At 38.4% G+C, this 25,077-nt stretch overlaps 1 protein-coding gene across 1 annotated transcript in view; it reads left to right on the top strand.

Annotated features, from left to right (window-relative positions):
• Cntn5 (contactin 5) overlaps positions 1–25,077 on the top strand; it is a 499,129-nt gene that overhangs the window by 151,889 nt on the left and 322,163 nt on the right. Inside the window, exon 6 of the mRNA XM_004626235.1 lies at positions 20,891–20,993. Coding sequence (XP_004626292.1) covers positions 20,891–20,993 — 103 coding nt within the window. The remainder of the gene's footprint in view (positions 1–20,890; positions 20,994–25,077) is intronic.

Raw genomic sequence — 25,077 nt, 5'->3', positions numbered from 1 at the left:
TCATACCAGAGTTGCCAGGATATTTCAATATATGCAAATCTATGAATGTAATACACTATATCATAGAGCTCAATCCAAAAAACCCACGTGATCATCTCAATTGATGCAGAAAAGGCTTTTGACAAAGTGGACAGCGAATGACGGAAGCAGAGGTGGAGGCATTGCTCACAAATGGAGAACTCCGCCCTGGGACTGGGACAATATGCAAATAAATGCGCTTTCCAGGCTAGGGAAGAATCAGAAATCGCTTCTCTAAACAAGCCAGAAGAGGGCACTGCTCTCAGGGGTGGCTACCCAGTTCTGGCAAGGGATCCTCTGCTTTGACATAGACAATGGGGATTACGCAGAAGGGATCTCACTCTGCCCTCTCGCACTGCCCCCTGAGATCCCACTGGTGCTCCGCAGTGGGCTGCAGGGCACCTACATTCCTGATCCAACTGTGTAACTCCAAGCGGTGTGGGGACCCAAGGAGCCTTGCATAGCAGCAGGATTTTCATTTTCTCTTTTAAGTGCCATTCCTTGCATGTCACATGTCCTGCTGTAAACCCACAGGACTTTTCCTTTTAATCTTTCTAAAACTTCTACATGTATAGATAGTTACACAGGGCTTGAAAAGCCTGTGACAAGAACATGGTTTGGATACGCACATTTATGCTAAAGGCGCATGGCATATTAAGGTTTTACATCACACTCTATGGGAATATAGAAATGTGTCTGGATTTTATTAATCTTTTATTCATTTTGCTACTATTTCTGTGGAAACCTTATAATCTAGCTATGAAATAAATGAAAACATCATGATGGCTTCTGAATAAAATATTCCATTTTCTGTCATCCTTCACAATTAGTCACTCCATCAAGTTAATTTTTTGCTTGCAGTAGACTTTTAAATTACATTGAAATTTTAACTATGGAAATGAAAACTTCATCCTGAAAATCTATACATCATTTCATTAAATCACATAATATGCTTAGATATTTGTGTAATTATTTAATATGTGCTTAAAATAATGTTCTAGATATATTTCTTGGCCTTTTTGTGGTTTTTTTCCACATATATATCCATGATTATAATTTAAGAAATTCTGATAAGGTATTAACATTCAAATCTGACATCGTACTAGTGACATATCATTGTTAATACCAGAGAGAAATGGGAACTTTGGGTTGTTATGTGCAGACTAAGTATGTATGAAGTTACGTTGATCTGAGCTCCTCCCCACTTTTCAGGTTTGTTGAGAGAATGCACTTTCTGCTGCTACACCTCCTCTTTCCATTTAAATTTTCCTATCTGCCACAGAGCTTGACCACACCGCTGAAAAATTATTCAAGTATCTGTTCATCAAGTGTATCAGCATTTTCTCAGCCTCCGTTCTTCCCTAAGCTCTTTACAATTCATGTTAAAAGTAGAAAAACTATTTTCAAGACTTGCCAGGCAGTATGCTCAACAGACTTGCCTGCACCTTTACTCTGTCTTCTATCTACCTCCTAAACCAATCATTCCATTTGCTCACTATTCTTTGACTCCTTTAGGATCCTCCTAACCTTATCATCATATCTGTTTTAGGTTTTGCAAGGCCTGTGAATCCTGCAATATTATTCTTGTCTTTTTCACTTCCTTTATCAGTGCTTAAAACATTTACTTTCAAGCCAAATCACTGGCTTTCAACTTCTCTTGTCTACAATGTCTAAAAATGAAGTGTTCTTATCCAAAAAGCTCACTAAAAGCATCACTATACCCAAGAATATAATACTGGAGAGAGGAAATACAGTACCGAGGAGCTTCCAGTACATCGTCACTTTGCCGCCAATCAGGAAAGCTCAGAGAAAGCTAGTTTACAGAATGGCAGCGTCACTGAGATTGAAGGTAAAATCACTTTTTCTTTATGTTATTTAAAGTAAATAGCAAGATTTATATTGGAGGTACCCCCTACTCTATCTTGAAGAAGGCACCTAACCTGTGTACATCTCGGTTTATTGATCCAAACCTAGAGGTAAGATTGGCACTTTTCTTATAGAATATTTTGAAGATTAAGTTCATGAGTGCAAGCAAAATACTTAGAAGAAGGTATATTTTAAAATCTAGGGAAAGTTAGCTATTTTCAGGTTATTTATAGTACAACTACCAGGCATTTCTTAAACTGAAGTTAAGAACTATCTTCTAGGATTGCTACTATTATTAAAGAGAGGATCTCAGCGAGAACCAACATCGACTAAAGGAGTATTCAGTACTTGCCAGTTTTAAATGCTATATGATCCTTCATATTTTAGGGTGCATATTGTGCAGGGCTTTGGGGCATAATGATGTATAATAGAATCTTGCTGCAGAAACTTTCTGGAAATACAGAGTCCTAGGCCTCTTCTTGGGTATTCTCTTTCAGTAAATTTGATTGGGGAATCAAAGCTCTCCTGACAGGTACCCCTGTGATACTTAGGTTCAGTCACGTTAGGGGTGCCTGACATGTCTCGGTAAGTGGCTGACTTCATAGTTTTCTCAGACAGTGCCTGTGAGGTTGATCAGTTGCACTTGAAACGTTTTGAAATATAACTCACAGTTTTAGGGCATCTTTATAAGGGAATGATTGATTTTTGGATTAGTGTCCTCATAATTGAGCTGCTGCAGGCAAGAGTTGTTTGTTATACTTTGGTCAGACTTTCTGTGATTTATAAGTTGCCCCTTTTCCTATGGATGCCAATTTTCTTATCTGGCACTGCTCTTTTAAAATTGATCTAACTGGCTGGGGAGGTAACTCAGTGGCACAAGCCCTTGTCTGGCAAATGCAAGGTCCTGAATTTGATCCCTGGTACCAAAATATAAATTAATTAATTAAAATAAATTGATCTAACTGTTTTTCTCTGAATATCCAACAAGTTATTTAAAAATCAATTTTCAAACTCTCTATGGGCTGGATGTAGTGATGCAGGCCTGTAATCCAAGGACTTGGGAGGCTGAGGCAGGAGAACCATTTCGACGAGCCTAAGCTACAAAGTGAGCTCAAGCCCAACTTGAGCTGCATAGAGAGGCCCTTTGTCAAAAAGACAAAAAAAAAAAGATTTGAAAAACCAAAAATCCCTCTCTGAATAATGTTAAATTATTTCCTTCTACTTTCCCCTCTGAACTCACTCTCACATTATTGTGCTGTTAATTTTGCCTACAATTTAGTAACGGTGAAGTTTTTAAGTTTTCCATTATCCTGAAAGGATAGGGAGTTTATTATTTTGCATCTGTTCCTATTTTGGGAAATTTAAAGTCTCTTGTAAGATATGAAGTTTCTAAAACAACTTCCTCTGGAAAGTAATTTGGAATATTTAGAAGTGTTTCTTTTACAGTTCACCCCCCTGACTTGTTTCCAAATTTAACATAAAATAGGAAAATTGAATTTTTAAAAAAGTACTAAACCTCATACGTTCAAAGAGTGTCATGTTTTTCAAAGTAGAAATACTGTGAGGTAATTGACTTATACCAATATGATTGACCATTATTCAAAATATGTTAAAAGGCAGTAATTCATGTTACTGTTCTCTGACAGCGATGAGGAAGGAAATCCACAGTGTTTGTGCTCTGGGCACTGGGCCGAAAGCACCGCGTGTGTACTTTCAGCAGTCCTGACAACAAAGCAGCATTTCGAACTTATTTTTCTTTGGTAGTTACATAACCTGGGATTTACTTAGTGCATTTCCTTACACACACCTGTGTGACTCCAAAAAGGCACTTTAGCAGCTACAATATTTTACTGCTCTCTTATAATCCATTCAGGGCCCCCCAAGGACACAGGTGGTGACAGATTGTGCAAGACCTGTAACTCTGAGCCACTATGTCTGTCACCGCCCTCCTGCCTCCTTTACAATACCAAAGCCACCTGGGGGTACAGGAATTAATTTCTTCATTGTTACCTAGAAGCCAATTTAAAAGTTGAGGTTAGAGATGATGCTCACAGAAGGCATCAATATTTGCTTCTTCTCAAGAAAAGTCACACAGACTGCTCTTCTACATTTGGCAAACAAAGGCAAGTGAAATTAAAGTCTGAGGAGTAACCCACATAAGCGAAATTGGGGTTATGCTGATCTTTGGGAATCACAGAATTCATCCTGAGAGACTGTGAAGTTGCCTGCTGCACAGTGTGTTAATTATCTGTCAGAGCATCTGTCAAGAGCATAGAGTCTAATTTTCATAATAATTAGTGAGGTCTACTTAATGTTACACTGGTTTTTTTTTTTTATAATGTAGATTTTCTTTTAAAATGTCAGACGGGTTAAAAAAAAAAAAAAAAAAACTAAAACAGCTGTAACAGCAAAGGAAAGGAAGGTTATTCTGAATCCGGAATCTTAAAGAATCTTTCATCCCTTACAGGTTTAATAATAAATGAATGCCAACATAAAGAAAAGTTTATTCTGTCATCCTAACATCACAGCAATCAAACACATGTAGTACAAATTATATGGATGAGCTTTTGTGAATGATTTATATGCATAAATAGCTGCCCAACCACAAGGCGGGCACTACCTCAGGCCTTCCTGATTTTGTTTTTGTTTAAATGAAAGACATATTCTTAAGAGGCTTTTAGAGAATTTGAAATTCAGAGGTCAGGAAAGAAAATAAGCAGGAAAAGAGGGTAGGAATAATTGAGAGACTTTCAACTCAACAATGGACCCTCAGGCAAGATTGGCCAAAAGGAGCAGAACCAGGGTCTAAACGTCTTACCTCCAACTTCTCACATTTAGGCTAAACTTCACCGAGGAAAATGGTCATTTAAGTGAATGAGCACTGTGTTTTACAAACGGCATTCCACAGAGAGATCTAGAAGTCAGCCATTTTCACATTAATGTGCATTGGCTTTTAACTCTTACTGAGGCATTCTCTCTTTTTAAAATTTTATTTATCTTTTTTATTAATTTTATTGAGAAGCAAATAGCAATGAGACAGTTTCAAAACCGATTAATAGGATAGTTTCAATAATTAATACATTGCATATTGTTGTCTTCATAGTGGTTATTCATAGTACAAGTTGCAGACATGATATCCAGTCCAAACACTATTGGTACAAATCTTCCTTCTCATTGAATTAAGAGAAAGTACCTGTATATCTATCCTAACTATTTTGTATATATGATACAAAATGGTCCTTCATTTATATCCCCCTTTTTTTGTTTAGTTTTGTCAGAGATGGGTATTCCCTTGCCATTTAAATATTGTAGGTATGTGAATTCATCAAAATAATCAGTATAGTCCAGTAGTCCATTTCTGCTGGATGGTTAAGACCAAGATAAAGCAAGACCTATATAACACGAAATGTAACTCTTGTATCTGACAAGGTCAGTCAAATCCCTTCAGGATTTACCCTGAAATCCTGTACCATAGTTTGCATATCCTTTGTCAGTGTCAACCATGTGCATGAGTCACAGCGATTGCTTGACCAATTTGCTATCTGTGAAAGCCTGAGAGAATGTCTTCTCTCCATGTGACTCTCCTCAGGTACACTCTAAATTGTCTATCAGTTTCCTCTGTGGCCCCATAATCTCCTTGATCAGAAAATATGGGACATACTGAGTGACAGGATGTTACAGTACAGGTTCTCTTATGTCCTGAGTCCTCACTGACCTGTCATTCTGGTGTTCTAAATACATACTGCTTGTCATGTCAAATCAATTACTGCTATACTGTCTCTCAAGTAAATGTTTGTTTTAAAAAAAAGGTTAATAAATGAAAACAAGAGAAAAGAAAAAAAAGTCATAAGCCTGTCCTGCTACGACGCCGTATATGGTTAGATTTCTAAATTTCTGAGGCATTCTCAGAGAGAAAAGAAGTTACATAAATCTAGGAAGACAGGTATGAGAAAATTGTAAAAATGATCACAGGAGACAATCTGGCATAATTGAAAAATTTTATTCATTATATGTATCGTTAGGTTAGATAGCTTTAAGGAAGACCTCACTAGATTATAATCCCTGTTCTGCTTATTTATGTAATGTGGTCCACTCTGTCTAAGCTTTGGTTCCTTGATTCGTGTGACAGAGAGAGATTGTCTGTTGTTGAAGTTGATGTAAAATAACTAGAATCATTACCAGTGTAAACAAGGAAGTATTATTTCTTGTAATTCTGAGGACTCAAAAGTGATATATCCTCACACCCTCAAAGAGATCATGGTCTACTTCGTGGCCCAGACAAGGTGACAGCCTCTTAAAGGAAGCCAGGTGCAAGGTATAATGAGTGAATAAGTGGGTCTCAAAACTTGGGGTGCACAGAGGACGGAAACCTCACTGCGCAGAGCCACCAGGACCAGGTGCACAGAGACTGTCTCACTCAAGTGCACATTGAAAAAGAGAAGGAATGTATCAATTGTCAGATTCTGGGAGGCATTCCATACGCCAACTACTAGGAGGAAAGATGAATAAAGAGAAGAGGAACTTGCCCTCTAGACTTGGTGCCTTGTACACATTTGTATATGAGAGATGCTTATGTAGTGAGGACAGGTGGTTTATTTTTCTTAATCAGAGGGTACTTGCTTCTGTGGTATAGAACCTGAAATAACGCTGTTCTATAGATCACTCTGTTGTGAACTAAGTAATATTTTGTGGGTTCAGTAGCGACTTAAATCCCTGTGGCATTTTGTGGAAAAGCACCTTTGGCTCCAACACTGATTTACTGATGTACATGGAATATAATCTATCATGATTTAGAATTTCAAAACATGGTGGGGACTTGAAGTGCAGACTTCTGGATTCAAATCTCCACTCCAGTGTTTAATAACCATATGACTGTAGACAAACATTCAAATCTTCTGAGTCAATTTTGTGAGAGATAAAATGAGGATAATGTTGAGAATATTCAAAGATTAAGAGGATTAGAGTTGCTACCTGAATAACTTAGAAGGATATACATATCAAAAAATAAGATAAGAATTGAGTATTCATTATTACCTGTCATTACTTGTGTGACCGTGACTAGCTGTGAACTGATGTGTTGTATCAGATGCCTTCTTGTCAGTAAGGCTTCAGTTTAACTTTACAACTTTAGAAATTTTATGGAAATACAACTTAAAAGCAAGGTGGACCTGGATGGAATTATACATAAGTTATTTGGAAATTAAATTACAAGTTATATGTTAAAAAAAAAAACTGTAATACAACTAGGAGAAAAAAAGATACTTTAGATGATTGAAATTTGTCATTAAAGTGGTTATTATCATAATTCTTTATTTTACTAAGTCCTTTAAGCTCATGAAACTAAGAGATTTGTCAAACTGTGAAAGGGTGACATATAGTACAAACACACAAACCAATCTGCAAAGGCTTTTCAGAGTCAGACACTGAGTGCAGTGTATGCTCAGTGCTCATCTACTTTGGGTGTGCCTGGTATTCTACTGAAAAGAGGTCTACACCCAAATAGAAGTAGGGCAATTGGTGGAAAACCCCCTTTCCATTGTGATGTTTTGTTGACTCATACCTTCTTTTCTAAAGGAAGTTTACATATTTTCAAGTCCCTTAGCTATCAGTTCCTATTTGCTATTGTTTTTAATGTTATGAGTAAGGTTTGATAATTATACTTCATTTTGTTCTTATTTTGGCTTAAAATGCATAATATATTCAACCAAGAAGGATAATCAGAAAACAAATGAAGCTCTATTGTTACTTATTGCCAAAACACAATAGATTCTTCACAAGAAGGAGAACTTGTCAAAACTCACATGCACCGTTATTACTCATCATCATTAGCAGGCCTAAGACAGAAGCTCCACGTCTTCCATCAGCATTAAAACCTGAGGTAATCATCTCTAATGACTGAAGAATAAATGAAAGCATAACACCTTAGTAGGTAATGTATTTTAATATGGTTTTGTAAAATATACATGAATGTTATCAATATACAGTCAAAAACTATTACATTAAAAACTCTCCCCAAACACTAATAAAATCTGCAAGTTCCTATGAGTACTTAATGATACCTCCCCAGGCTCAGGTAATAATAATTTGTCTTATTGTGAATGGATCACCAAATTAAAGTCTATGGATTATTAATAGCTAGCTCTTATCACGTGGGTTGTATTGGACAAAGTCTCCCTGTGATAAGAACTTATGATCAGGCCATGATTAAGACAAAATTAGGTATAGGACATGGCCTTAGTCATCAATACATCATCTCATTATGGAAACAGGATGTGACCTCACAAAACACTAAATGAAGCATGACTGAGGAAAAGGACACATTGCAGATGCTGTAGGAGTTTACAGGCTGGGCCATCTCTATGTGTTACCGGCTCCATAAGGGTATTTCACAGGAGGATACCTAGCCTGATGGTTTGTGTCTGTAATCCTAGTGTGAAGGTTAAATTTAATTGTCAGCTTGATTTCCTTGAGAACCTCCAAGTGATTAGTAGCTCACCCTTGTGGATGTGTCTGGTGAGGTCTTCCCCAAGAGGCAGATCTTAGATACGGCGTCTGTCCTTTCCCATTCTCTCTTGTGCTGCTCCCTTCAGTGTTTCCTGATACAATGAGCTAAGCAGCTTTGCTCTTTGTGTCTCTCTGCTGCTGAGTTTCTGCCTTGTGGCCAACCAGTCACAGGCTGGATGGAACCGCAGCCAGTGTGAGCCAGAGCCTTCTCCTCCAGCACATCGCAGGTGGCAAGTATTTTGTCCCACCCCAGGACAGATCACCCCAACATGCATCCCTGCGAGGAAGACTGAGCAAGGCATGTGGATTGCAAGTTGTAGCTGCTCTGGACGACTTAGTGAGATGCTATGCAAAATAAATAGCTTAAGGAAGGGCTGAGGATGTAGCTCAGTAGTGCAACCATTTTTTAGTATGTATGAGGTTCTGGGTCCAATCGTCAGATTCACCAAAATAATATTTGAGGAAAAGAGATTTAGTTGATTCAACCTTCCTAATAGACAGTATCTGAGTAGATGTATAGGTTAATAATTTTAATATAAAATATATAAATGTCATTTAGAAGACAGTCTGGTTTATGAGTAAAACCAAGTAAAAACTAAGGTTAAAGAGTTGGCTTGTGGTAGATTTTTAGGATCTTGAATGCCAAAGTAGAGTTTTAATTTTATCAACAAAGCAGTGGAAAATCACTAATTATTTTAGAGAGAAAGGAATAAAAATTGTGAAAATGCTATTTTGTAAAAATTGACCAAGATCAATAGTAAAGAACAGATTAGAAGACAACAGTACCAGAAAGCCAGCTACACCAGCAGTCAATGCAGAGACAGTGGAGGTGTTCCTTGGAATTATGTCATGGAGAGAGAAAGTGAGCTCTCTATATAAGAACTAGCAGGAAACAAGATTATAAACTTGTCAGGTTGCTCTTGAGATGCTCTGAATCTTCCAACTTGTAGAATGAAAATACTTACCAGAACAAATCCAAACTAGCAAATCCACATTTTGATAGGGAAATGCAGAGAAAGTTTCAGTCTGAGAACTGTGGGAGCTGTGTACCTGAAGAGGACACATGAAGGGACATTCGCCAGGCAGAAGTTACTCTACGTTCAGGAGCTGAACGTGCAAAAAACAGACTTCCTTCTCCTAAACTACAAAGCAATGAAGAAGATAAACAAGCATGGTTAAGATGCAAGGAGATGGGCACTAGAAGCTTGTTTGATCTGTCCACTATGAAAACAAAGAATAGGATGAAATTCATTCTTTTAACCATGAGGAGACAAAATTTGATTATGATTTCAAAAGCTCAGTAGTAATTTACAGAATGAAGAAAAATGTTACAACAAATTTTTTCAAAGTCAAAAGTACAGACCTATAAAAGGTAAGGTTTTATGTGGGAAGAAAAGTTTAGCACATGACTGCAGGGTGAGACTTTGAGAAGCATCATCAAGCACGAGCCTGGCCAGAGGGGCAGGTTCTGACTGTACAGGACACGATGTTGAAGGCCATGCTGGCAGGGTCAGATGGTGTTTGGAAGTATTATCAGGCAAACAAAGTTCTTTAGCCCAGACATTTCCATAAAAGTTTTATTGTTTCTTTTGTTATTGGCTCTCCTTTGTGATTTTCTTCCTTGGGTCAGCACAGTAGACCTAGAAGTAGAAGGAAGAAGAGATGAACACATGCAAGTCTTGAAAGAGCTTTCAGAACAGAAAATGGCTTGGCAGTATGCTTTTAACTAAGGAAGACGTCTTCCTTTAACTAAGGAAGGCCAATGGGTATGATAAAGAAAGCTGTACTTAGTTTTGACTAGAGGTAGAGTACCAAACAGCTAAGAGAAAGTTGTACTAAGAGAAGTGTTTGCTTATAATGGTCTTAGAGTTCAAAGGCTAAATTATGAAGATGTTAAAAGGAAAAAAAAAGGCTAGAACTAGGAGCACGGATGAGGTAGAGGGGCTCAGACTGGATGATAATGGTTTTCAGCACTAAGATAATTTGTAACTGTAATACAATCAGAACATGATTGGTAAGATAAAAATAAAAAATAAAACACCATTGTCGTTCTACAGTAGGAGACCAGATTTGTCACTGTGAGCATTAGTGTTTGGATTCTTAATGGAATATAGAGTGTGTGTGTGTGTGTGTGTGCGTGTGTGTGTGCGTGTGTGTGTGTGCATCCTTTTTACAAAAGAAAAATTTAAAGTGAAATTTAATTATAACTAAATTTTAGTGTGCATGACAGCACATTAAGGTCTGCTTAGAGAGGCGCCGGCATAGGTGAAGTCTCTAAGTGGTGAAGGGAAAGGCGGGTTGGGACAATGCTAAGCATCCGTGTTGGAAGAGCACACACTCACCTCTGGGCCATGAAAGGGAGGAGTAACTAGAAATGATCATGAAAACCTAATATTGAAGTCTTTGAGTAAAAACTCAGAAATTTAGACATTAGCAGCTGTGTTCTAGTTTTTGTATATTCAGCCAAACGTCTCTCATCCAAGTTCACTTTCTCTTACTTAGGGAAGATATTAGTCCATCAGTGATCAGTGACACCCACACTGCCCTTAATGACCCATCCGATGTCAGGTTCTAGCCCTCCTTACTTCTGTGAGCTTGTACTCTGTATCACATTAGCCACCATTTTTATAATAGCCTATATGTTTCTATTGTCACTTTATCTTTTTAAAAACCTCAGTCTCAAATAAACCTCTGCTTACAGGCTCTCCCCCACCCAAATAATTCTATACGGTACTTCATATCTGAACAATTCTTCAGTCCCTTCAGAGTCCGCATTCTGTTCAGCCTCCTATTTCACTGTCCATTACACACTCAAATTCTCAAGTCCTTTCTCTTTGTACTTTTGATTACATGGGCATTTATTATACATATGCTCCTCTGCATGCTCACAGCTATCTCCTTAATCTCTAGATCACGTGATATTTATTTGGCAAATCTGTAACCCCAGATGCAGGCTTTGTTGGAGTTATTTCATGGCTGTATCAGTGCAGTTGTCTATAGAGAGAATCAACAACAAAATAACTGACTGCAGAGTTTGGCTTACACGTGCTTTCCTACTGAGCTTTCCAACAGCAACATCTTACCTGTGTCTGTGCCCTGTCTACCTCTCAGATGCTAACTCATAAACTGACTGTTTTGGACAGTTCCATGGGCTGGGTTCCAGTCCATCTGACCTTACCCAAGGAGGTGGCAGTTGTTAACTGTCTTCCCCTTCCTCTGTCTGTCTGTCTGTCTGTCTGTCTGTCTGTCTGTCTCTCTCTCTCTCTCTCTCTCACACACACACACACACAAACATGATATTTTCCAATCTGTACTGAATTATTCTTATCAGTATACACACAGGAATATTTATTGTTAAGAAGTAACCCATGATTCCATAACCACCTATGCATCCCTTTCTCTTTCCTCTGCTCTCTTTGATAGCCAGACTTATTCTAAGAGTCATCTGAACTCAGTCTCAGATTTTTTTTAGAAGGGTCTACAGGGTATTCAGCATCTCACTACTAAATCAGACTTGTAGTGATCCACCTGGTTATAGCCTCCCAAGAGCTGGGATTACAGGCGCATGCCACCATGCCCAGTCTCAATTGCCATCTCAGCGCACCCCAGGGATCAAACCCCCAGCTCCTGCACCTGCTTGTAAAAGCTTTAATCCACTCAGCTATTTGGCCAGCCCTTCAGTCACAGATTTACTTTATTATTTAAAGCTAATCATATATGGTTTAGTTATAATTTCTTTTGCTAAGATTACCAGGAGTCTTCCAGTTTCAAAAGCTTTGGGGCTGGAAAAAAGGAAATGTAAGTTTAAGTAGTGGCAATCAGATTAGAATTAAAAGAGTTAATTGCAAAGATGTAACAGAAATGAAATTGACAAAACAAAACAATTTTATGGCTATAGAGAGAGTCCATGGTTTAAAACCAAATATAAAGTTTTGTGATAATAGATTTAAAATTCACCTTGAATTTATCTCAGAACACAAAGGAATATAGTATTGCAACACTTAATAATGAAAAGTCTCAACTCCTGTCACCTATTATGCATCTTCATAGCTGACAAAAAAGTAACTTCGTTAATTCAGCCATAAAATGATAATAGGAACTAATTTTGTAGTTTTTGTGGATACAGAAGAAGAGAAATGATGCTGTTTCTCTTCTGGTTGAGTTAATACATCAGAAACTAGATATGGACCAAAGGTATAGAAAGTGGTCAGACTGAACTTTTGAAAATATTTGTGAGTGGCTTTCCCAAAATCTGAAGTATAGAAAGCTATGAAAATACATGTAAATATATAGTTGTGTGCGCGTAAATACACACAGAGAGATGCAAAAGCACAGTCCCCCTGTGGGGGACAAAGATGAGCAGAGCCTTGGGAAAGATTTTCCTAAAAAAAAATAATGTGGAAAGTAGAACTTTACTGTCTACAAAATTAGAGATGGCTGAATAAATTCTGCTCTGGAAACAAGAAGACTTGCTGCTGGAGAGCACCATGGGAGGGTGGAGGGAGGTGACATCAGGGTCACCCCATCCTTGCCTTCCTGTGCTAGCTCACTAGCTCTGAGGGAGTTACTTAACCTTTATAATTCTAGTTTTTCCTCTTATTTAAGCTGGGAATAATTATATATGCCTCACTGTGCTTTATGAACTTCACATGACAGCTTACTTGGATATACTTAGCCAAACATCAGGCTTCCAGTAGGTACTCAGGCAGTGTTTATTTCTTTCCTCTCTACAGCCACAGAATCTTTAATGTACCTAAAGGCCCATGATGAGGCTCTGACAATCAGCATTCTCCTCTAGAAACGTCTCCCTTTGAATGAGAGAATACATAGACCCTTTGAAATCAGTGAGAGTTTGTAGAATAAAGAATGTGGATTGTTTACAGAGCAAATCAGGGACCGCTATGCTAAGTAACTCGAATGTGAGTGGAGTCAGCAGGAATTCTGGCACTGTCGATCATGAGACTCCAGTGAGAAAACGATCTTGCAGATTAACGTGTGAAAATAAACTTCTAACAGTAGTTGAAAGCAACTAATCTGTCATAGACTTTCCCCAGAGTTATGTAAGCAGGCAGATGATCACTGAGCTGGCAGAGCTAATTCCTCCAGGAAATTTTAAGATCCTTGATTTCTTGGTGATTACTGTATAGATTGGTAGAGAAATAGGGCTCAGCTACATTCATGGAGAGAACAATCTTTCTAAAGAAAACGATGCAAATGTAGAAGTGACAAGTAATTCGAGGGAACATTCCCTGGAACTGTAAAGAACAGAGGCTCGCCTAAGCAAACTGAAAGGAGAGCCATTTATTTTCAGTAAATATATAAGATAATGAAACAGAGGTGCAATAGAGAAGTCCAAGCTTGGGGCCTGTCCTGCAGGACTCTGCTATTACGAGCAGCTTTTCTCCCATCCTCCCATCCAGGTGCTAACCAGGCCTGGCCCTGCTTAGCTTCTGAGATCAGAAGAGATCAGGCACATTTAGGGTGTATGGTCGTAGATGGTGTGTAGCTCTTCTGATCTCCAAATGCTTTTTTATCACCCTCTTTCCTAAGCACTCTGAATGTGTGGATATAAAAACTGCGCTTTCATTTTCTTTGATCATTTTCACATTATTTGCATCACTTTAAATCATTTCATTTTCTCAAAAATGATTGTGATTACACTGACTTGTGAGGCATATTTTAGTATATTGAATAAATCCAGCGCATTTATGAGGCATTTTCCTTTTTGGTAGACATAAAATGCTTGAGTGAATTAAAATATAAATCAGTTTCTAGATATACCACATCTGGTTAGGGTAGAAGAATCCCATGCAATATATGGAGATTTTTTTTTTTTGAAAAGAATACAAAATAATAATAAAAAGCATTAGAGATGATACAAGTTTCATTAAACAAAGTAATAGGAATTCAACAATGATTGCTGTACTGCATGCTGTTATCTTCAAATCAGTTGCTCAAATTATCAGACAGAAACCTGCCAAATTGGTTAAAAAACAAACAAGAAAAAAAGTTACAAGAAATTAAAAAGAAAAAATTAAGCATTTACTGCTCCTTTTAATAGCGCAGCGGAAATTGGTAGTACAGATATCCAAGCTAGCCTGCATATATACATAAAGGTAACTTTTTCCTTTCTTTTGTCCTTTTCCTCATCTGAGTTTGTTTTGAGACTGTAAGGTGTTTAAGTTGGGCATTAATAGATCACTCTAGGCTGCTATGATTTACGTTTCTCTCCCTCCGAGCAGCCACGTACACATTATTACTGGGTCCATCTAGCTTCCAGTGAAGACTACTTGGTCATCAATCTGAGGCCTCTCGTTTACTTAGTGTCCAACCTGTTGTTTGAATCACATCCGTGTAAGTCTTGATGACAGCTCATAAGGTCAAGGTGCCAAGCTTTCCAGGTACCAAAATTGTTTTTAAAAAAATATTCATAAGATTCTTATTCCTACATACGTGGTAGGCAGAAAAATAAACACATTCCTAAAAGTAAAAAAGAGCCTTAAATTAAAAAGACAATGTTTTCATTGTATGGATATATTTGTAGAGAATTTCCTATAATTTTATGTATAGCAAATTGACAATAGGAAGTATCCTTGCCTTTCTGAGAAAAGGAAAATTTCCAATAGAACTTACTCAAGGTGAGCATTCAATCCTTGGTAATCAAATTTTCAAACTGTGCTATATTTGTCATATTTTAATGCCAGAGGGAGCACACACAGTTGGGGGAAATATATATACTTAGGATCTCTAGGCATGACAATGGTAAGATATTTTTCTAAGTTATTGACACGTATGAATTGAGCCCTGAGATGATGGTGGAGAAAGATGGATGGATTTCCCCATAGATGGTCAGAATAGAAGAAGAAACTAAGTCTTAAAACTCTGTAATCAGAGAAAACCAATTACAGTGTGCAGCAGCCCTGCTGATCAATTTATTCCTGATATTTGGAAGGAAGTATAAATCAATCAGCTTCTCTGATTTTCAGTTCAATAGTGATGAAAACACTTTCTCCCAATGATAAAATGCTCTAGTGTTTCTCTCTTGTTATAAATAATTCTCATAATAGTCCGCTTGCCTGCTGGTAACTCCAGCCATTTATTCCTCATTGTCAAGAAAGCTTCAGCTCCTTTGTTTACATAGCAATGATTCACCTGAAGAAACTATGATTGAGGGAAGTATGTGCTTCTGGAAAAGAGAAAAGGATCTGTGGTGAAACTGATTTGTTAGAGATCTGTTACAGAAATGAAGTCGTTGGGAAACTTCTAAATGATTTAAATTCTTGGAGATTATGACACATTTATTTGATTATCATCAGAATGAGAACTTCGACTTGTGATGTATGTTTGCTAATACAACTCCAGATTTCTAATCTCATGTGATCTTTAGCATTATCACAGCATCTTAAAAACACTGAGTTCTTGAGCTGTGTGATTATCTTACCATTCTATCAGAACCAAGGTAAAGTTTAGAATTATATCATCTATCTACAACTCATGGGTTGATGTTTCCTGTGTCTTGATAGGATCACTACAGTGGCAGGTGCCCCACTTAGGGAAGTATCATAGAGCATAACGTGCATTATTTAATGATTTCCATTACATCTTCTTTCATTTACATTATTACTATTATATCATTATCTGTGATTGCTCTTTATTTATACTTTTATTTTCTTACCCAGGAACTTACATAGCACAGTAACTGTACATTTAAACTCATACTTTTCAGAGCAATAGCAAAAATAACTACAAGTAAAATATTCATTGAAGCTCAAGTACTATGAAATAATGTAGCAAACTCAAACATTACTTATATTTCATGTGAGATAAATAGAAATTCCAAAAACATTTTACTAAGTTATTTCAAAATTTCTTAATATGGAAACTATAGTTTCGGTTAGGAGTCTTCACTTTGAGGCATGCTTTGGATAAATCTTCATGATAGTTAATGTATGTTCAATTTACCAACATCAGTTCACTGATAATAATAAATACATGTGATGGTAACTCCAGATGTTATCTCTAATGAAACCAAATGTCTTTTTATTATCAAAATGATCTTTACAATGAGCATGAATACAAATTTATCAAGCTATTGCTGACATAGTAATAAAGAGGAAAATCCCAACTTGTATTTGCAGTTTCTCCTTTACTACATCTCCATAGTCCATGTAACAGTATTAAGAGAATGTCATTTCTGTGCCCTATGAGCTGAGACTTCAACCATACATCTTTCAAGGTCCATCTCAGCAACAACCCTGTTAAAGTTTTTCTCAATTTTTCTGTCATTTTACATTCCTTTCATCTTTCATTATATGTTACCAGAACGTTTAGAATTTCACTTATCCTCTTTTATTAGGTTACTTACAGCATATGCTTTCTGCCTGCTATTAGAATTTACGGCTTCCAGTAAGTTGCGGAATGCTTAAAAATACCCAAGTCTCCCACCCTTTTGCCTCGTTCCCTGTCCAGATACCACACCACCTGCAGAACCTGACGCTGGGCCGCCACTGTGCATGCTGGGCCTGGTGTCACAGCATCAGAGCTCTTGGTTCAGCTGAGAAGCTCAACTTTAAACGGTTTAACCAAAATAAATATGTTTTCACCAGAAGAGAGCAAGCAGCCGAGGGCCTGAGCGCTGCCCACGCTGCTTCCTGTCTCTCCTGCAGGCGTACTAACGGCTCCGTCTACCTTGGCTGGTTATCTTCTGTAAGTCCATGGGATGGAGCTCCAGCAGCACTCAGAAATGAGAGCTCCGTTTGCCACTAACAAAGGACTAGGGCTTGGTTGAAACATCCTAACCTTCACTGCCAGTGCCTAAATTATTCAGTGCGAGTGGAAGAGGAGGGTAATCTCATTGGCCAAGCTGGGGTCAGGAGCCTACTAGTTAGTAACTCCACCTGGGAGGGCAGAACACTGGCTGGGCGTGCAGTGGTGCGGTCTCAGTCGCACGCTTACAGAATGTGGTTCCAATCTTGGTGCATGTGCTGCCAACACAAGCACACATTTTCCAAAGGAGGAGCTGAGAATGTTCTGTCATTCTTGAAACATGAGATAGATTGTAAAGTTCTGCTAAAAAAATGTTAAAGATAAAAGTGTATGTGTTAGTTATGTGGACAGAAGAAGAATATCAGCTAAATACTTCCAACTCATTAACCCAGCCAAATTTTTAAAGTTTTCTAAACATGAGCTATTGACCCTAGAAATGAGCATCACGGGTGTCAGAAGAGCCTCTCGAAAGATGAAAAATTGTAATTGCATGTATGGACTACTTAGAATAGAACTCAGAGCAAATTAGGAAAAACAATTTGTCTCTGAGAGGAGTAATAGACCATACAGCTTAAACATTATTTGCTCTAATATAAGTTTCTGGTAAATTTGATGTGGTTTTAGACCATTTGTATGTCCTTTTGTTTTTACTTTTTTTGTGTGTATTTAGGACAGGGTCTACTATGTAGATCAGACTCTTAGTGATCTGCCTGTTTTCAGCCTCCCAAGTGCTGGGACTACAGGTGCGCGCCACTACGCCCAGTCTCAATCGCCTTCTTATCATGTGCAGGGGGTAGGGGGAACTCAGCATGCCAGGGATTGAACCCCAGATGCTAAGTCGGCCTAAACAGGCACTTTAATCTGCTGAACTGTTTGGCCAGACCATATATGTCTTTCTTCAGTCGTGTTAATCTGCTGCTCTCTAACTCTAAAGGTAACAACATGATAAAAATCAGAAAGCAAAAAGATCCAAGATTGTATTTCCCTAACATACATAAAGTCATTTGGGGAAACTATTAAAATAGAGTTCATAGCCCCACCTTCATGAATTTTCATCAATAGGGTTGGAGCTGGGCTCTGGCTCCTAAAATTTTAAAGAATTGTCTAGATTCTTCTTAGGCCACTCACTCCCATTCTGTAACATTCATATGGTGACATTGCTCAGAATGGCCTTTTAGGGCAAAGCACTTTGCCATTTTGCAAGAGGGATGAATAAAAAATCAGCAGCCATAAAGTCAAAATAGAGTAATGTGCTCCCAGACGGACAGCTTCTGCTCATTAAGACTCAGGGTGGTCTGAGGTTGTCTTCTAAGAGTGTGCAATTCCAAGTTACACCAACCCTGTAAGTCAGGAGGGACAGGTGTGCAAAAGTCCCGAGGACACAGGCCAGGGTGTCTTCAGCAGGCTTTAGGCTGATGCTCATGGTCGGAGGTGAGCCCAGTATTGTGCGCTTCAACACGGTAACTCATGGAAGCTTTTCCTTTCTTTCAGCATCGAATGCTGCCCAGTGCAAAGAATATAAGCTAAACTGCACATGACTTGAGCTATGGAAGACTGCAAATGCAATTAAACAATGTAGTCATAGCTACGTCCTTTCACTCCGAAATAATTGTACCATGAAATGTAAAATCCAAACTCCATTTTTTAATGTGATCAGTTGTTCTAGAACAAGGTGTGTCTGAAGAGCTTTTCCATTTGCTCTTATATTTGTCATTGGTCTCAGCAAGATTTAAAAGAACCAGTCGTACTTTCTTGCAGTCCCGCTCAATTTACATAGCATGACTTAAAACCTATTATTCAATGTCTTCACTTTGTTTTAATATATTGGATTATTCCAGTTGCTTCTTTCATAGAATGAATACAAATGTGTTAATATGAAAGTCTGTTCTAACGTGAACATTTAGGTGGAAAAGGCCAACAAAATGAAGTAGCTTTGGGGACTCGTATTGTTTTATTTTGAAATCTCTTTAAGCAATTTACTAGAAATAATTACACAGAAATATGGTACAGATTAGAACTCATCACTATTGTGTTTCCCCAGCATTGCTGGACCCTCAGTAACTCTCTTCTCCCATGTACCACGCAGGTACAAGAGAATTCTCCTCAGGCCACACATCCCCCAAAACCCCGCGTGTACACACCTGTGGGAAGTAGAACTTCCTAAGCACAAATGCAGTCTCCTCACAGAACTCAGCAAGGATTTCACCCCTCACTAGTTTAGGAGGAAAGCAGCCTGAGGGCTGCCGGAGAGGACCATCAGCGGACTCTCACAGGCCTCACCTAGGCTGCTGTCTGTCAGTAAAAGCTCTATGAACACACAAGATGTTCACTGCCACTCTGGAGGGTGAGCAAAAGCGCTTCTCAACCACAAGGAGCCTGATCTCAGCTTCGTTCTCTTACTTCCACTCGATGTCAAACATTCACTTCTTAGGATGTATTAACTATTGCATACTCACTGCCGTTAGGTTGAAAATCAAGAACTACTCTCAGTTACTATGTCTTTTATTTTGCTTAACGGATATCACCAGACCCCGCAAGCTGGAGACCTTGCTGTTATTATTATACTGTCACCAGCTTGTCCTCTATCACATTGTTTCCCGAGCTTACCAGTTCAGCTCCTTCTTCGTTTCCCATATTTTTTGTTTTTACTACCATAACTCAGGTCTGTATTGCCTGTGCAATGTCGCTTCCTCAAGCAAAACCGTAGCAATTCCAAGCTAGAGACCAAGCTAGAGACCACTTCAAGTCAGAATATTTGCTCTGATAATCTGCATTTCTCAGCTATTTGGACACTATGTTTTAAAACTTACCTCTTATCTCTTCATGTGTCAACACAGTCATAGAAAAACTGACATTTTTGTCAGTTCCTCTCTCTTTGGCTTTGTTCCTACAGCCAGTATGCTTCCTCTCCTGTCTTTATCCAAATTCTTTTTTTTTTTTTTTTGGCTTTTTCCGGCTGCCTTAAGTATAAGTGGCGTGTGGCTTGTGGAGCTGGGGATCAAACCGCGGTCCTCTGCAACCGACTGCTTTTGCCCAAGTGGCACTTTAAACAACTGAGCTAACTGGCACGCCCCCTCTTTATCCAAATTCTAATCGTACTTACCTATGTGTCCCTTTCTGTGCGTGACAGCTTAGAGACTCCTTCACAACACCCACGACTTCCTGCCTTGCCCCATGGTGCTTTCACAGAAGTTTTGCCCCTGCTTGAGCATATGTTAATTCTCTCTGTACAAATATCCTTCTTGATGACACAATCCAAGGCTGATTAACCTCTGTAGCTTCCACAATTCTTAGAGAAATTCCTTACAAACTATATTCAATACATGTTGACTTAATGATTAAATATGAACATATCTGATGATAATAATCAGAAGTTCTGATTTTTTTTTAATTTAAAGAAGAGCACACAATTATTTGCCTGAAGAAGTGTCCATAGTTACTTTTGTACTCAGGAGACTCATCAGTAACCAAACAATCGATGTTGATTAATGCTTTCAGTAATTATTACTTTACATGACGTTGAGCAGACGTGCAGCCTAATTCCTGAGGGGAGACCACGTTTCTGTTTAATTTTTGAGCAAAAATACTCTTTTTTTATTTCAAGGCATCAAAACATTTAGCAGTCATTAAACACACAAATCCAGGAAGCCACAGAGAATTTTCATGCAACATCCCCGGTCCGGGAAATCAATTGTGAAATGCGTTTTGTGCTCAAAGTCTATTCTTTATTTCCCAGGTGTGATGGGAGAATATGAGCCTAAGATTGAGGTCCACTTCCCTCTCACGGTCACAGCCGCTAAGGGAGCAACCGTTAAGCTGGAGTGCTTTGCTCTTGGCAAGTAAGTACATCTACTGGTATAATTAGACACGGTTGTTTATGAAGATGCGACACAGTTTGTGGGCCATTTGTCTTGCTAAATCTTGTTTTCCCAGAAGCTTCAATGTGGCTATGCTTTTTTTTGAAAAGAGGAACAAGTGAGAATTGACAAAATAACCAATTGTAATTATTTCCCTAATCATTTCTATGGACAGCGATCTATATGATTTTGTTGCTTTAATGTAAAAAAAATTTCATTAAATTAAAATTTTGTATCTCTATAACTGCCTTACTTAAAATATTTGTATTTAAAATTTTACATTATTTTATTTATATTATTTAACAATGATGTAAATATATAGAAAATAAAATGCCAAGATAATATTTATTTTCATGCATATGATACAGATATTGAAATGGTATAAGAAAATAGTATGGAGGACCAGCAAGATAGCTCAGCAGACTAAGTGCCTGCTTAGGCAAGTGCAAGAACCGGGGTTCGATCCCAGGTACCACATGTCACGCCAGCCCTGACCCCGGGCACGTTGAGCCAGTGACAGAGTCTGGGCATGGTGGCAGATGCCTATAATCCCATCCCTGGGCAGGCTGAAAACAGGAGGATTGCTAGGAGTCCAAGCTGCATAGTGAGACCCTGTGCCAAATACATTTTAAAAAAGTATAAAACAATTATAAGGGTAATAGTTATAGTGAACAAATTGATTATTTCAATAGTTCCTGAAATTAAAGCTTGACATCCTGAGCTATCAATACACACAATAAGCAATCATTCCTAAGTCAGAGAGATGACTAATATCACACCCTAATGTCTGTCACGCTCCGCGATTCTATTCTGAGTCGCTTTCAATGATGTTTACAATTAGCGTACTGGAATCAGAGCTAGAAGTGGTGTTTTGATCATATTTGATTAGAGTATTAAGATTTATTTTAAACAGAGTGTTTTTTTTTCTTTTTTGATGATGAGACCTCAGGGTCCTTTCTAAACTCTATAATTATAATTTGCATAAATGCATCTCTATCAGAGTAACTAATCATTTAACTTCAGTAGTGTTGAGCTGGCTGGCACAGCATAACTATAAAGTACTTGGAAATAAAACATGCTTCATAAATGTGCTTATAATATCAGGCTTACGCTGTAAGTAAAAAACATATTAATATGAGAAACTACATAAGTAGAGATTTAGGAATGAACAGAAAACTCCACTTTAATTTCAAGAAGGATTGAAATAACTTGTCTATGGAGGCGTATTCAAATCTAAGTAGAAGCAAGATTGTAATAGACAAAAATGCAAATAAATTGTTATGTAAGCTATCATTTAAGGAAATGATGCCCATAAATAGAAATATATATTCAATAAATCAAACTCACCTAACAAATATTGGGGGAGACACCTCAGGAAGCTTTCCAAATCTAAAGGTACTAGCTAAGGGCAGGGATTAGAAGTTAAGTTGTGTTTTGTACCTGTACTACATCTCTCCAGAATGTAAACATTATGTTTGACACACATGTACTAGTAAACTAAAAATTAAAGAGATAATAGCTAACTGCATAACGTTAAGTAATAGGTCGACAGATTTTCTTTACTGTTCATCAATGTTACAGCATCAAATATTCCTGAAAATGTCTCAGTAAAATGCTTAATTTTGATAAATGCAAAGACAATATATTCTGAGTTGATGCAAAAGCTTTTATAGTATATGCTCCAGTTGAATAATTTTTAAATACTAGAACTTGTACTACAGCCACAAACAAAGGGAGGTCATATTGTAAAGCAAATTACAAAAAATAGAAGTATATAGGAAAGAAACAATAAAGAATATTCCCTTAGGCAGGCTTATTTAATACGTTAGATGTGGTTGTCTTTAGAAGCCTTGAAATATGTTTAGTAAATTGGTGCTTAAAGCCCTTGCTGTCTAGATAGGAGCCAACAGTTTAATCATTTATATTCTTTAATACTTTATTTTCTTCAACATTTTCACTCCTTTACTATCCCTCTTTTCCCCCACATGAATAAAAAGAAGTTAAAAACACAAACCACCTTAGTAAAGTTCTTTAATTTGATTTTTTTTAATTAAATGTCACAACTATTGGAAGCAAAGAGCATAAAGCAACCTACACTACCGCAGACTAACCTTTAGTGTTGGGGAAAATCAAGCTGGAACCCCATGCCCCGGGCTGGGCGCTTGCAGCCTGTGAGCCTGTGGGGCAGGTTAGCACGGAGGCCAACGAGATGACACCGCCTGAAAGCAGCCACATGTGAATGGCTGCTCGGTTCTCGCAGCTCGCCGGAGCTGTGGGCCACCAGTGCCGTGGTTCTCTTGTGGGCCTCTGATCCGGGGACTTCGCTGGCTGTCACTGGGTGTCAGTTAAGCCCGTGGCATGCAGGCTGACTCTCGGGTGTCCTCGTGGAGCATTTCAGCCCGTGTCTCCCGTAGAGTCCCTTAAGCCAGTCCTGGAATTGAGCAAGTCAAGCTTGTGTGTATCTCATGATCTTTGCCTGTGTGTTTCCTCCATGGGAAAGCTCTTCCCTCCTCTCCGTGACAGCTCCCATGGTGGTATCACCTCCTCCAGAGGCCACCTGTGCCTGCGTGTGTGCGTGTGTGTGTGTGTGTGTGTGTGTGGCCATATTCTCTAGTGTAATTTTAAATTCACACAGGTGTCAGCACTTTAATGTTTATCTCTCTCAGTCCTGAACCCAGCTGGAGTCAAACTCAGACAGCTCAATGGAGTTCAGCCAGTGGTCACGTTAAAGATACATGAACAGGAGTTAGAGGACCAAGGAGAGAACCTGAGGCCTTGTGAACAGGGACACCGGGAGTCAGCAAAACTGATAACCTGGGTGACCAAGGGAGGAAGCAGGTGAAGAGCCTAGAATGGGGAGGGCTAGAGATCCAGAGCCCGGAGGTCTCTCTGCGGCAGGAAAGGCCTAGCAAATCCAAATCCTGACCACTCTCATCTTTATGCTTTCTGTTCTTCTCTGGCCACTTCCTTGAAGCCAAGCAGAAGTCCAGCAGAAGTCAGTTACAGGCCAGTGGATATAGGGACGGACAACAGAAGGTTCAGGGGAAAGAAGAGAGTGACCAGTGGGTGAACACACAGATATAATGCATAGATAATTTCACATATGAAAGTTGTAGTTTCTGTATTCTTAAAAGCCGATAAAAGCAAGCATTTTAGGTTATCAAATTTTACCATCTATTGATAACATCAAAGTTTGACAATATAATCTAAAGAATTCTTCAATATGAATTTATTAAATGCTCCCTCTTAGGCTGTGGGTGCAAATGAAAACAAGGATGTACAAATTCATTCCTAGAAATGATCTTAAAATAGAGTTATGCAATATTAACCACAGAACTAATAAAAGTGGCTATGACATGCTATATTTGGTATTGGTCAAGTCTGTAAAAGTATTTTTCAGAAAAATAGGAAATGTTTAAATATGATCCACAGGTAAACAGAGGTATATGAAAGCTTGGAGAATACAGCAGCGTGTAAAAGAGAAACAGAGGAGAAATTACTTACTGTGGAAAGAAAAGGCTGTTTTAAACATATGGAAGGTTATCATCAAGAGATTGCTCACAAGCTGTTCTCTAGTTCCATCAAGGTAGGGAGAGTAAAATTTCAGCAGCGTAATATTAAAGTAGAAGAATTCAATTGGGTTTAATGTAGAAGTTCCTGACAGAATGAGTTGTTACAGGGAAAATGGGTTATCTGGGGCGGAGGCAGCCGCTCTTTCCCCGCTGCTTCAAGCACACAATAGCGCCATTTATCTTCGAATGATTTAGATGTGATACTCCCTGAAAGGAGAGAAATGATCCAGGTCCGGGTTAGAAATGAAAACTTCAAACATCCTCATTTACTGGCCATTCATTCCCCCACAGGAGACTAAACATTAAGAGTAGAAGAGAGCGGCAGGCAGTTGTAAGTAGCCGCCTTTTGGCAACTGTGTTATTGTAGGACATTTTAAACTGGTCTGTGACATACGTAGGGAGGAGGACAGAGAAGTGCTGCATTTTCTTGCTCAAGTGCAGGCAAGGGGTCTCCTAGGGCCCTACCTTAAATTCAAAGGATCTTTCCTGTCGCG

This window comes from Octodon degus, unplaced genomic scaffold (assembly GCF_000260255.1).
Source record: "Octodon degus isolate 3935 unplaced genomic scaffold, OctDeg1.0 scaffold00012, whole genome shotgun sequence".
In the NCBI taxonomy this organism is placed as follows: Eukaryota; Metazoa; Chordata; class Mammalia; order Rodentia; family Octodontidae; genus Octodon; species Octodon degus.
This window is presented reverse-complemented; position numbering and strand designations above follow the sequence as displayed.